The 14,802-nt window shown below is 41.0% G+C and overlaps 1 protein-coding gene across 1 annotated transcript in view; it reads left to right on the forward strand.

Moving 5' to 3' along the window:
- LOC145415744 (dual specificity protein phosphatase CDC14C-like) overlaps nt 1-14,802 on the forward strand; it is a 316,480-nt gene that overhangs the window by 22,808 nt on the left and 278,870 nt on the right. Inside the window, exon 2 of the mRNA XM_080284978.1 lies at nt 5,949-6,121. Within this exon, the coding sequence (XP_080141104.1) occupies nt 5,949-6,121 (173 nt within the window). The remainder of the gene's footprint in view (nt 1-5,948; nt 6,122-14,802) is intronic.

The following is a 14,802-nucleotide window of genomic DNA, read 5'->3' on the forward strand; positions in this document are numbered from 1 at the left end:
CTGCCTGCTGAGCCTGTCTGAATCTACTGTAGGCTATACCAGTATCCAATAATGCCAATATAACAGTTTGCCTGCATGATTGGGCTACTTTTAAAGAGCCTGCTGTGACCTAAAAGTACATCACCGCTATATGCCTTGGGAACTAGCTACTGTACTTTTGAAAAGTAAGACTGCGACACCTGTATTATTTATTCAGGAAAAGTAGTTTGTTACCTTCATGTATCCATTCTCTACCTGCAAAGCATACCAGGTACTGTATTGTGTACCCATATCAGATATACAGATACTGTACTATATTTTGCAGGTTGCATAAAATATGGAAAGCTGTGGCATTGACTGTATTGGCAGTGTTGAAGCTTCTATGGTATAAAGATTATGGAATTTTCTCTCATTTCTGTAGCTAACATTGGTGCATTTGTTTCACATTTATTGCATATGTAAGTGCTACTTGTCAAAATTTTTAATTTTATACATTTAAGGATTCATAGGCATACACAGGTCTAAGGAGATGAGAGATCCTATAGTTATATTCTGTGTACTTATGAAGTCATTGAGGAATCAAGGGGCAGATTTTAGTGGGTAATATGTTTGAGCTACTGTACTTTTAAAGCCTGTGCCATGGATGTTAAGGACTGTCTGCTGCAGTATTGCAATATCATGTATTGACAACCCTACCCATACTCATTTCCACCAGGCAACCTTTTGCTGAACGATGTATGAGTTTGGATAGTTTTACCAGTAGCTACAGGTAGCGCTGTTTAGGAGACTAAGTGTGGTGGTGCTGTGTATCCAGGGTGAAGCAGCTGCAGCATCCACCATGGAGCCAAACCTCCTCATATTTCCCAATCCCACACTGAGGAAGGACCCTGGTCTGACCCTGGAGAGGCGTCATCTACCACAAGGGAATGCAGGATCTCTGCATGGCGTACTGTATATAACTGTATGTATGGTACTGTATTGTACCATACCCATGGGACAACTCCACAGAAGCAGTTGCTTGTCAGTGGTCGACGGGTCTGCTGGGTCAAACAGACTCGGATTGGGCAGCAACAACAGTGATAAATATACTCTTAATGTTAAACTCTTGGTTTCACTATTGATGATTATGTTCATTTGTGGGTTGGGCCACTTTCCTTTTTAGCTGCCTTACCATGTCTTACCATTCAGAAAGCATGGTCCAGATGCCTCCCATTGTATTATTAGTTTACAGTGATTATGGCTACAGGAGCTATTTATCCAGTATGGACAAGAGAGTATGGTAAAGGCCTCAAATATTCTGTGTACTATCTATTACCCTAGAGCCACCTCATATCATTTATTCACACCTCTCCACCCAGTAAAACATGATTACATTATGTTTGTATCCCTATTTGTGTTCAGTCCTTTGTGTGTCACTCAGTTTGTAATCCCCCAGATTCCACAGTTAATAATAATAATAATAATAATAGAGAAGTTTTCCTTTCCCACTTAGTGAGGTTAACTCAGCAAGTGAGGCACTAAAGAGCCTGCATTGCCAAAGGACACCAGTGTCTGAGTATCCTGTGCCTGTCTCCCACATGGATTTGGTCCATTAGAATCACTTCCTGTGGACAATGTCTGGACAAAGCCCCTTAAACTTTTCACAGAGGGATGCGACAAAACTTGAAGAAGTAGCTGTAATCAATTAATTTCCCTCAGGGCATCCTATAGTAAGTTAGGATGACAATAGGCTAAATCTTTGGAACTTCTTGGAGCTTATGCATAATGATCAAATGAGACTTTCACTCCTTGGATAAGTTGGAATTAGTTCTCACATCCATTCTAACCTAAGCATTTGACTAAAGCCAGCATTGTGCTGCAGTAATATCACCGTATTCTCTCTAAGCTTCCAGGCAATTTCCTGCATTGACCTAGATCAGCATGCTGCACAAACTATCTCAAGAGGATTGACTGTCTTTTCAGTCTGATGACACATTTAATGTTCTTGCAATTTCCAGTCATTTTATTCATCTTTGGAGGAAGCTTTTGTTCTGGAGGGGATACATATGCCCTTCACTGCAAAAGGTCCCCCTCAGGCTGAATAAGATAGTCTGGAGGTAGTAAGAATAACCCAAAACATAACCACAAGAATGACTGGGTTAAAAAAAGTTGTGCAAGGGAAACTATACCTATAATCATTTTGTTTTCACGTATCGGACTGGAGCCCCTCACACAACTCAGATACTAAATCAAGGTTGCGTGAAACTCGTTAAACATTATCCGGCAGGGGTAAGTCTGCTTCGTTGCAAGGCTAGTTAACTCAACCCTTTAGTCTGACAATACTTAGCCTTTAACCAAACTAAAAGGGATCATGGATCTAACATGTAGGACTTCAGGTGCAGAAAAGTCGGAGGAATGGATGGTGTGCAGTGCGGGTTTTTGTGTGGCCAGTATCTTAAATTTTCCCCTTTTGGAGGCTGTGGAGGCACGTAACTTGTACTACTTGCCCAAGGAAGGAATAATGAAATAACACCAAGCCATAATATGACTATGGCATTGTAGGTGTAGAGGGATAATAAAGGCTGGAAGAAACACGGAAATATGAAGAAGAGAGGTAGGATGGAGGAACAGAAGAGGACAGAAAGGAGAGGAAGACTGAAGCAAGAGGCCCCTTTTAATCGTCTTTTACGACAAACAGGGATACTGGGGAAGTATTCTTTCCCCCTTCTCCCCAGTGGTAACTGCCTGCCCGAAACGTCTTCCAGCTTTCATGTTCTTCCTACAATGGATATGACCTTTGCCGCCTCATTGCACTATTTGTGATCCAACATTCATACAATGTTGGATGACTAGAACACATGTTGCTGTGCGTAGATCCTGGGGCTTGGCACAGATCACTGAGTTTCTTGGGAATGCGCTTTCTTCAGAAATTCTGTTTCTCAAAATTCCTTGGTGAGGGGGAATAGTTAGTTCGTACGACTACTGTATGTACAGTGGAATTCTGGCTCTTCCATTTTCTGAACTAATGATTGAAATATACCTCAGCCCCACAGTGCTTGCTGGTGGTTGCAAGGGCACCAGAGCGGATCCTGTTTTACCTAGGTACCAACACTACGCTACTTCAGTATGGGGTAATTTTTTTGTGGTACGGTAAGCAGCGACCTTTTTTTTTTTTTTTTTTTTGTGTGTGTGTGTGTGTGTGTGTGTGTGTTCTTACCTAATTGTATCTTTACAGGAATGAGTCAAGCTCGTTAAGGAATCTAAGCTACGAAGAAAGACTAAAAAAACTGAATCTACCAACACTACAGGAGAGAAGGAAAAGAGATGACATGATTATACTATATAAATGCATATCAGGGAAGGAGAAAATAGACATAAATGATTACATAACCTATGGGGATGCATCAGCAGGAGGAATCTGCAAAAAACTGCATAAAAAGAGAAGCAATAAAGACGTAGGGAAATTTAGTTTCCCAAATAGAGCAGTTGATCAGTGGAATGCACTACCGAATGAAACAGCGTGTGCCAAAACAATTCACAAATTTAAGGATATGCACGATAAAAATGGTTTAAGACACGGGACAGTAGCTTGGTACCCATCTTGTAGCGGCCCTTTGTACTTTTTCAGTCTTGTCTATGTGTTTTTTGAGACGAGGACTTCAGACTTCTGATGCATACTCCAGGGTTGGTCTGATGAATGATGTTATATTTCTTAGCATGTCTTCATTTATGTTTGTGAACGCTATTCTCATATTTGCAAGCAGTGTATACATGTTCCGTACCTTCTCTGATGTGGTCAGCTGGAGATAGTCTGTTATTGATAATCACACCTACGTCCTTCTCTCTTTCTGATGTGTGTAGGGTTTTATTTCCTGACGTGTAACCCTAATCAGGTCTTTTTCCACTTTTACCAAACTAGATTACATTACACTTGTCCACATTGAATTCCATTTGCCATGTATTACGCCATTCATGAAGTTTATTTAATTCTTCTTGTAGCTCTTTACAAGAGTCTGTTTTAGTAATTCTCCTTTGTATTTTTGCATCATCAGCCAACATATTTAGATAGCTTTCATTTCCAGTGTTACTGTCTGTATCATTTACATACACTAAAAATATGATTGGTGCCAGCACTGAGCCTTGTGGAACTCCGCTAGTCACTTCTCTCCATGATGAGTAATTTCCCCTTAGTGCTGTTCTCCTTCTCATTTTCTGAGGAAATCTTACATCCAACAATACAGTTTGCCTTGGATTCCTCCTTGATGGTACAGTTTCCATAAAAGATTTTGGTTCGGTACTGTCAAATGCTTTCTTGAAATCTAAATAGATACTGTCCACCCATCCTTCTCTTTTCTGTAATGTGTCTGTTACTCTGTCATAGTAGCTCAACAGATTAGTAACATGATTTTCCTTTTCTGAAACCAAACTGTCTTTCTGTTATCATATTTTGTTCTTCTAGATAATTTATCCAAGCTTTTCTTATAAGCTTTTCTAATATCTTGCTTACAACACTGGTCAGTGATACTGGTCGGTAGTTGAGTGGATTTTATCTATTCCCTTTCTTGAATAAGGGAACAATGTTTGCTTTCTTCTAAATATCAGGTAGTTTACTTTGTCTCAAGGATTTCTTGAAAATTAAAGATAATGGTTTACTTAACTCCTTTGCACATTCATGTAGCACCCAACATGAAATTTCATCAGGACCATTTGCTTTTTCTTTTTCTAATTTACATAACTCTTCCTGTATTTCTTTTTCTGATAGGCTGTTTGTATATCTGGTAGTATGTGTGGGCATGCATGTTCCACATAATCCCTCTCAAAATTTTTTTCTTCTGTAAAAACTGATTGGAAATTCTTATTTAGTGCCTCACGAATATCCTTCTCTTGTGTATAGGTGATTCCTTCATCCGTAATGGATTGTATTTTATCTTTTACTTTGGTCTGATGTAGCTGTAAAATAGCTTAGGTTGATCACTATTTTTATTTATGATATCCTCCTCAAACTGTTTTTGGGCTTCCCTCCTTATTTATATATAATCGCTTCTTGCCAGTTTATAGTTGTTATATGCCCTTTTACTGTTGTGTCCTCTGTATCTATTCCTCAACAAATCTCATAAAGTTTACAGAATTTTTTATATATAGCATTTAAATCTTGTCCTCTAAGCTCCTTTTCCCAACCAGTTTCTAAGAAGTATTTTTTTAGGTCATGATAGTTTCCCTTTGTATAGGTTAGGCTCTTTTTGTAACTTTCATTGCTGTTAACTGTGTCATATGCAATCCTGAAGTTGCAGTTTAGTACTGCATGGTCGCTTTTGCCGAATGGAGGGTGATATACGGGTATTAAATTGTCAATATCGTTTTCTTGCCTAGTAAATATAAGATCTAGCATTGAGGTTCATCGAGTCCTCTTGTTCTGGTGCTTTCCCTTACATGTTGCGTTAGGAAAAACTCCTGCACGAGATCCAGTAGCTTTTGGTCCTAGCAGCTTTCTTGGCTTATTATATCAAGAGTATTCCAATATATATTTGTATTAAAATCTGCAGTTAGTACAATTCTTTCCGATTTCTCTTCCATTCTGTGTAGTAATACCGGTACTCTTAAAATCTGAATTGTACTTTGCCAGATCCTCGTATTCGCCTCTTTCCAATGTGTTTGATCTGGGTGTCATGTACAAATTGGCTACAATTACTTTCCCTCCAGATGTATTGATCTCTACTGCAGTGTGTGTGTGTGTGTGTGTGTGTGTGTGTGTGTGTGGACATTTACAACCATGACACCTTTAGTTTTACATTTCAGCCAGCCTAATACCAGATGATATCAGCTGGAGTGAGTGATGAGTGTGTAAAGGTTTATACTATCACCAGTAGTTCTAGCTAACCCTAGTACTAGTACGATACTAATCCAGCAAACGCCAAGCAGTTCATTCATCTGAGAGTGTCACAGAGATTTGCAAATAGCAGTAAATGATGCTGTTGTTTGTCTTTCCACAGATCGGTTGTATTTTGTGACACTGCGTACATCTGGCAGACCCCGGTCCACAGCCAACACTCACTACTTCTCCATAGACGATGAACTCGTTTATGAGAACTTCTATGCAGACTTTGGCCCACTTAATTTGGCCATGTTGTATCGGTACTGTCAGAAGCTCAACAAAAAGCTGAAGGTGAGTAGGTTGTAATGGTGAAATGTTTCCTTCGTTATTAGCAGTTGACTTGAATATTGTTATAGCTAGCATAATAATGATTGTAATATAATATGTGGATGCAAGTTGAGGTCGAGATATATCATATAGTAGAGGATGCTCGATATAATGGCAGTTGAGCGAAAATTATGTTTGTTATTCGGGAATAATGTTATCAAACGTATATGGGAAGTATATAATGCTGGATGTGTTCTCCAGAGCAGTGTTGAAATTTACAAACGTTTAATTGATATTGTACATGAAACTGCAGTCATCTTGATATATTTAGGAAAAAGTTTGCTTGTAAAGTACCTTAGTTGTTTCGTAAATGTAGAATGTAGGTATGGTACAGTATTTAAATGCTGATGTCAGCAAAGCAATAGCACTCCTGCTGTCATGGATTCTGGCATATTATGCAAGCTAACCTGCAGTGCCCTGGTGTCACTGGATGTGTAACTAGTTCCAGAACATGCCATCTCATCCACATTTCTTATTGCAAGGTGCATATGCAGTACCGGTAATCAAAGCTACTTTCACCCTTTCAGGTTTGACAGTATATTAACGGTGCATGGGTTCTATCTATCTATTGCCAGACGCCTCAATCCCGTTTGGGGTGGCCACAAACAAATCGCCTCCAAGTCGCCCTGTCCCCCGCCATTTCACTCCCCTGCTCCCAACTCACATCCCTCTCTCTCATATACCTCTCCACCCCATCTCTCCATCTCATCCTCGGCCTCCCCCTCCCTCTTTCCCCCTCCACCTCACTCACATACACTCTCTTCGTCAGTCTTTCACCCTCCATCCTCTCCACATGGCCAAACCACCTCAGTGTGTTCCTCATAACGCTTCCTATCACATCCACATCAACACCACAACGCTCCTTTATATCCTCATTCGTCAGCCTGTCTCTCCATGTGACTCCACAGGCTCCTCTTAAATAACTCATTTCCACGGCTCTCACTCTTGACTTGTGTCCTTCCAACAACGTCCACGCTTCACTTCCGTACGTTAGAGTTGGTATCACAATACTGTCATGTAGTAACTTTTTCACTTCCATGCTCACTTCCCTGTTTCTTATCACTGCTTTCAAAGAACCAGCAACCTTTCTTCCCTGCTGTACCCTTTCAAGCACTTCACCCTCCAAACCTCCATCCTTACTCATCACACTACCCAAGTACTTAAACGTACTCACATTTTCCAATTCCTCACCATCCAACCTCGCTGTACATTCACTGACTTCACCTCTCTCAAAGACCATCACTTTACTCTTCCCTACATTCACCTTTAGATTCCGTTTCCTACACTCTCTCAAACTCATCCACCAAGCCTTGCAGCTCTCCTTCGTCTTCACTCAATAACACAGTATCATCTGCAAACAACAGTACAGGGAGTTTCCAAACACTATCCTCTCTCACCAGGGCCACTCCAACATCCACTACCCTACCTTGTACCTCTTTTATTACCCCATCCATGTACAGATTGAACAACCATGGAGACATGACACATCCCTGTTTCAACCCAACTTTCAAAGAGAAAAATTCACTTAGTTCACCATCCACACGCACTGCAGCCTTCGCACCATCGTACATACTCTTCACAGCATTCAACAACTTCCCATCTATTCCATATATTCTTAACACTTTCCACAATCCTAGTCTATCCACCCTGTCATATGCTTTCTCCAAATCCATGAAAGCCACATACAACTTCTTTCCCTTCTCTAGAAACTTTTCCACTAAAGATCTGAGAATGAATATCTGATCTACACAACCTCTTCCCTTCCTAAAGCCTCCCTGTTCTTCTCCAACTAATTTCTCTGTTCTTTCTCTAACTCTGTCAATAAGTATCCTACCATACACTTTTCCTATTATACTAGGAAGACAAATGCCCCTATGATTACCACACACTTCTTTTTCCCCTTTTCCTTTGTACAAGGGAATAATTATACCTGACTTCCAATCCTCCGGGACTCTACCTTCCTCCCAGGCCAATCTGCACATCTTCCACATCCATTCTACTACTATCTCTCCCCCATGCTTCACCATTTCACCACACACTCCATCAATTCCTGGGGCTTTCCCTGATTTAACTTTCTTCATTGCTTCCACAACTTCTATCCTACTGATTTCTTCCTGTCTTCTCACCTCCCTCCTTCTCCCAGCCATTCCCCAGCCACTTGTACTTGCATTACTTCCATCCTCCACGTTCAACAATTCCTTAAAGTGTTCTCTCCATCTGCTCACTTTTTCTCCCTTCTCCACTTGTAATCTACCATTTTTATCTTTCACTCCCATGCTAACTTCACTTCCACCCTGTCTTACTCTTTTCACCTCTTTCCAGAACATTTTCTTACAGTCCCTCCACTTTACACTCAAATTCCTTCCAAATTCCTCATCCACTCTCTTCTTACTCTCTCTTACTAATCTTTTCACCTCTCTCTTCCTTTCTACATATAACTCTCTCTTCCGCCTCTCAACTTCTTCCACGTCCCTATTTCTCATCCATTCATTGTATGCTTTCTTCTTTTGTGCCACAGCCCGTTTCACCTCTTCAGTCCACCACGCTGTTCCTTGCACCCCCCCTCCATCTTCTCTTCCTTCCACACACCACATCACATGCTGCACATATTTCTTCTGTAAATATTCTACACACACCTTCCACGTCCCCCATCTGCTCCAACTCATATTTGCCCAATCGTTCCTCCACTTCTCTCTTATACTCTGCCTTTTTCTCATCCTCTTGTAACCTTTCCACTCTCCTTGCAACTACTCCTTCCTCTCGTCTTTCCCTTCTTCTATTCCTCCATCTTACTTGAACTTTAACTCTGGCCACCACCAAGTAGTGGTCAGAAAGTCCACTCCCCAACCTCTATAAACTCTTGCATCCAATATACATCTTCGCATCCTTTCATCCACACACACATAATCAATCATTGCCTTCCTTTCACTCAATTCACCACCCACCCTTCTCATCACTCGCCATGTATACCTGTGGATCATTTTATGTCTGAAGAGGGTATTGGCTATCACCAACCCCCTCCCAGCACAAATGTCCACTAACGTACTCCCATTCTCATCTATCTCAGCAGGCACACCCCACTCACCAACTATTCCATCCACCTTCACATTCCCAACTTTACCATTCATATCACCAATCAAAAACACTCTGTCATTCCTTCCAAACTTTTCCATGCATACTTCTACATTTGTCCAGAACTCTTCTCTCACTCTTCTAGCACGATCTTGCGTTGGCGCATACACACACACAATTGCCCACATTTGTATTCCAACTTTCAACTTTACCCACACAATCCTTGATCCAACTGATCCATACTGTCTTATGCTCCTCTTCCATCTTTTACTCACAACTATACACACTCCTTCCTTTGCCCTCTCATTCCCACCTACTCCTGCACATATACCCCATCCGTACTCCCATTCTCTCACACTTTCTCCTCTCCATTTTGTTTCAGTTATGGGTTAATAATTTAATTATTGTGTTCATGCGATATCCATTACTCTCATGACCTCATCCCGGAATGGGCAACCAGGAGTAATAATTTCCCACTAACTGCGTCGTTGGTTGTCATGTAATTACGTGGGCCTCGAATCTCTGCTTCCCTCTACCTTCACTCGCCCATAGACCCTGTTTGCAGGTGGGGATGTCTTATTTGTACCCCTGCTCATAGGTGCCTTTTTGTGCTTGTGGGAATTCTGTACCCTAGGTTACCGTCCACGGTACAAAGGCAACCTGGGATGTTAATTTCCCACTGTCACACAATTACGTGGGTTGCAAATCTCTGCATTCCTCTACCTTCACTTGCCCTTATACCCGCTTTGGAGGTGGGGGTATTACCTGCTCATAGGTGTCTTTTTTTTTTTTTTTTTTTTTTTTTTTTTTTTTTTTGGTGGGAATTATATGCCCAGGTTGCCGTCCTCGGTGCAAATTTTACACACACTGACAGAAAGTGATACTGGCATTTACATGTGTGAACATAATGTGAGCACTTTTATGATATTAGAGTAGGCCTACTCCATGATGTATGGTCATGTGTATCTGCTTAGAGTGACCCCAGGACCCTCTGGACCCCGTTATAGTGCACTTTTTTTGTTTTTCTTCTTCATGCTTTTTTTCATGTGTTTGATATGAACTTCACCGTTTATGATATTTGTGTAATCGACAGTAATGTGAGGTCATGCGTCAGAGGAGACTAGATAAGAAGACACGCTCCTTACAACAGCAGTCTACAAAATAAATTTTCTATAATTATAAATTTCCTATTATTTTTTTCATGCTGAGAAAAATGATCTGATATTCAGTTTTAGGTAAAAAGAAAGCGCAGTGGTTCTAATTTTTTCCTGTATTTTTGCGGCTTATTAAAAACATAACAACTTATATTTATTTTTTCTTTCGTTGGGATACCCTACCCCAAGGTTACCTACAGTGTTGTGGTTGGTTAGGTTGCCTATCCTGGATTAAGCACAGGGACCTGTACCTCCATCCTCACCCCCCTGCATCAATACACCATACAACATGTCGAAAATAGGTTGATGTTGGACGTAAGTATGGTACTAATGGGGCGAACTTGGACCTGCGGTCGTCTTTTCTTCGGTTAAGGTGGCATCTTGGCGGTTCTTCCTGACCACCTTTTTTATTCTTGTGCCATGTTAATACTCTTTTGTATTTAATTTAGGTTATATCTACCATGCCAGTACTGAGAGGATATGAAAGGCATACAAGATAATAATGGGGATGTAAAAGGCATACAGGAGAATATAAAGGTGAAATAGGCTGAATAACTCCCAAAGAACGAGGTGCTGGAAAACAAGCCAACTAGAATACGGGACTGGGACGCATATTTCTGTTCTGTATGCCATTTAAGTTTTCTTCCCACGATCGCCGCTAGTACTTTACCTGTTGCCCTTACCTAGATTAAGCCTAACAGACTAATGAAACTTTATAACCCTGTTGGACTAAATCTGGTCGAACTTACTAATCCTAACAGACAAACCAAACACCCCCAAACAGACTAATCTAACTTAATCTAGACTTCAGGAAGAGAAGTGCTCAAATTGATTAGTTGCAATTGCAACGAAAATATGCATCTAGGGCCGTTGGGTCAGGAGACAGCGAAATTTCCCAACCCCCCACCCCGTCACGGCTGTCAGGGATAAGCTGTAGCTAAGTTATGCCGTATCTGATGTTAGTCCCTTCTGTCATTCGTCCATATTTAGTAGTCAACGGGGTAGTGAAGGGTAATCTCACTCCTTCACGAAAAAAAATAATAATAGGCTAGGTAACAGCTTGAAAATAGCAAGAACAAAATAAGAAAGGCGTACCGGTAATTTTCATTTTGTCAGTGCTGCCTCCAGGCGATCTGAAGGAGAGTTTTTGAAGTGGTGGGTAAAAACATCTGGAATTAGTAAAAATGAAAGTCACTGGATTCAAGGGGGTGATTCATTCACTGTTAGAGAGCCTTCCTAGTTTGAATAAAATCGTCTAGTGGTGGCCTGAGTAAGGTGAAAAATGTCACCTGGTGGAGGTGATTAAATGGAACGTAGCTATTTTCTTAGGAGAAAGTATATGTTAAGTTTGTTGGAGAAAACTGTGAAAAAGCATCATGCTGTACTGGCCGTGTAGGAGGGGGGGGTTATCTTGTGACTTGTGAGGTTATGAGTGAATGAGAAAATTCTGTATATAGTGAGTGAATGAATGTGGGTGGTGGACTGAGGCGAGATGAGGTGAATGGCTTTATAGTACGGGATGGAGAGAGCCAGCCAGCCAGTCCCAGCTCATGCCCGCCGTCCTTTGCCTTGCCTGCCTTCACCCCTCACCTTATGCCGTTGGGTTGTTGCTTCAGCCATGATCCTTAGACTCCCACATACCAGTTTGGAAAGCACTATATTACACACATTTACTGGACATTTGATAGATTATCATTGTGCAGCAGTTCTTGTGAAGTTAAGGTTTTCGTGTATGAGTTCACAGTATAAAGTACTTATATAATGAAAACATTCATTATCCGCTATACCAAGCTGAATAATCGGGTGATAGTATGAATAGAAAAAGGCGTCATCACACAGGGTTTTAGGCCCAAATTGCTGTGTCGTACTAATGGGATTTAGCGCAAAATTGGCATGCAGAGACGTGATTCTGCTGAAGCTGTTTAACAAGATTTTCGTATGATACAAGCCGTTATCGAACGGAAGAGGTTCAGGCCAAAATTTGTATAATAAAATGACCGTCATATTGAAAAGTTCTAACGCAAGGGGAAAAATGTATTATACATTTCACGTCGATGATTTGCATTTTATTCTTGCTACGTCCAGACTGTTTTATTCGGCTTAAGCCGTAAACGAAACTCATTATAACGAAGGTAAGACACAATCTACTTTTAGCTGTTCACTGCAAGTGTCTTCCTTGGGTTGAAATAAATCGCCGACCAGTAGCAGGAACAAGATAGGAAAGGGATTTATACGTTCTAGGTCTTTTGTTCCCCTTGGCTATTGAAGTGTTGGTCTGTTAATGAGTGTGGGTAGTTTGTTAGTGAGTGCGTAGGTTTACAGCAGCTGGCCCTCCTCTCCTTAGCCCTGCGTGTCCACCTGCCTTTAATCTACCAACCCTGGATCGATCTCACATCACCGCCTTTGTTTTCCTTTCCCTGTTTGTGGTAAAAATAGCAGCGCATGTTCCCCCTCTCAGACGTGGGTAGGTGCGGGGGAGATCACTAACCCATTCGGTATGATGACTTCCCATTTAGTGCTTTCTTGCTGCCATCATACGATTGTGTTTAGCTTAGTGTGACATTGTGATATTTAGGTTAAGATAAGGATAGCTATGGCTAATCCGTGTAACTCGAAAAGTCTCAAGATTTGAAAAATGGCGAGAACAAGAATGAATAGAAAAATATATCATAATGACAGGGTTAAGGGTTGTTGCCGGTGGACACATTTATGATAACTATACAGTCTGTCATTTGTATACCGGTATGTTTTATTTGTATACTTTGTTTTGTGTTTGTAAGAATGGTAGGGTTGCTGATATATCACCTTTTAACTGGTTGTGTGTCCTGTGGCTCGTTTCTACTCCTGGCATGACCTGCCCTGCTCTCCCTCGCTACCATGCCTCTGTAGCTCGTATTCTTCATTACGCTTCCCACCCACACACATCTGACATCTCTACTTATATTTCCTTGTGTATCGTTCTGTATTGTCAATCTTAACCTGAGGATTTCATTTTTGTTTTATTTTTAAAAGATAACCTATTTCTCCTATAAATGGATAGAACAGCCGAGTAGTGAAGGGGTTCATCAAGGCGATATGTAACCCCTGCAGCTCGAAGCTTTCCCCAAACTGAGTAAAATTGTCGGAAGATATTTCTCTGGCTAGTGTCAGTTCCTGGCGCCATGATCTGGCCGGCCCTTCCTCTTTCTCCGTCATTGTAGCTCTTATTCTTTATTAGATACTCCACCCTCTACCGTCTCACTTCATTCTCACGTACTTATTTTTTATTTAGGTTTTATTCTTTCCTCACACTCGTTTACTCTTGTATTCCCTCACACATTTTTTTTTTCCTTTATTCCCTCACTCCTTTGCACTCTTCATTCCACACACCACCTTCCCACACTTTACTTACTGGTATAATTACCAGTGTACCTTCCTTTTTCCTCGCATAGTCCTCGTCAACCCAAGGATATCATATTTATCGTATTCATTAGTCTTGCCGCTACCATGCGATTTAATTCAGCTTAAGAAATTGTCAGTGATGGGGTCAGTGAAAGATACCGGTATGTATACGGCATAATTTTTCTAGTTCTAAAGTTCTTTCATGAGCTGAATAAACTCGTCTGGACGTACCCATAGCATCATTACGTTCCCGTGTTCCCGTCACGATGACCCGTCCTGCCCCCCCCCCCCTTCCTTTTTTCCCCTTCTTTGGTCCATCAATGTAACGCGTATTTAGTCCACTTTGCACTACGCTTTCACATCTTTATTTATTCTTATTATCTTAATACTTTATCTGGCTACCAGTTCACTGGTAATTAGCCTGTTCTACACATCACCTCACTTGTTTGAATTATACCAGTATTTCACTCTGCGGCGGTATGTAGTTCCACATTTAATCATTTAAATTCTAGGACATATTTTCTATTTTATTGCTTTTACCAGACAATTTTATTCAACCTCGGAGTGATTCCAGCTAATGAAGGTTATATCTAACCCCTCCAGCTCAGTATCTCTTCAGTTGAATAAAATCGTCAGGAGATATCAATATTTCTTTTTTCTGGCCCAGTTCTATTCCTGTCACTATGACCTGCCCTGCCCTGTGGCTGCCTCCTCCCTCGTTTGCTTCATTAGTGTACACGTGTGGTGGAGGAGGGGTCCGATGTCCGAAATGATCGCTACAACTGGGGGTGTCTAAAGAAGTGTACGGTAGGCTAATCTGTTTTCATGTCTGTGCTGTTAACAACAATAATCACCATGGATAAGATGGAAATTGTCACTAGCAAGCGATATACCGTAGCTATTGCATTTCATGAAAGTAGGATTACTAATGTAGACTGGGAATGAAGGGTATTTTGTGATACATCGTCTGTGGTGTCATATTGTTTCGTACATATTCTACGTGATCTTTCTACCCTGTATATCTTGTGCGCCGAAACT

Source organism: Coenobita brevimanus, chromosome 103 (genome assembly GCF_032717465.1).
Source record: "Coenobita brevimanus isolate Jiangsu-jjx chromosome 103, ASM3271746v2, whole genome shotgun sequence".
NCBI lineage: Eukaryota > Metazoa > Arthropoda > Malacostraca > Decapoda > Coenobitidae > Coenobita > Coenobita brevimanus.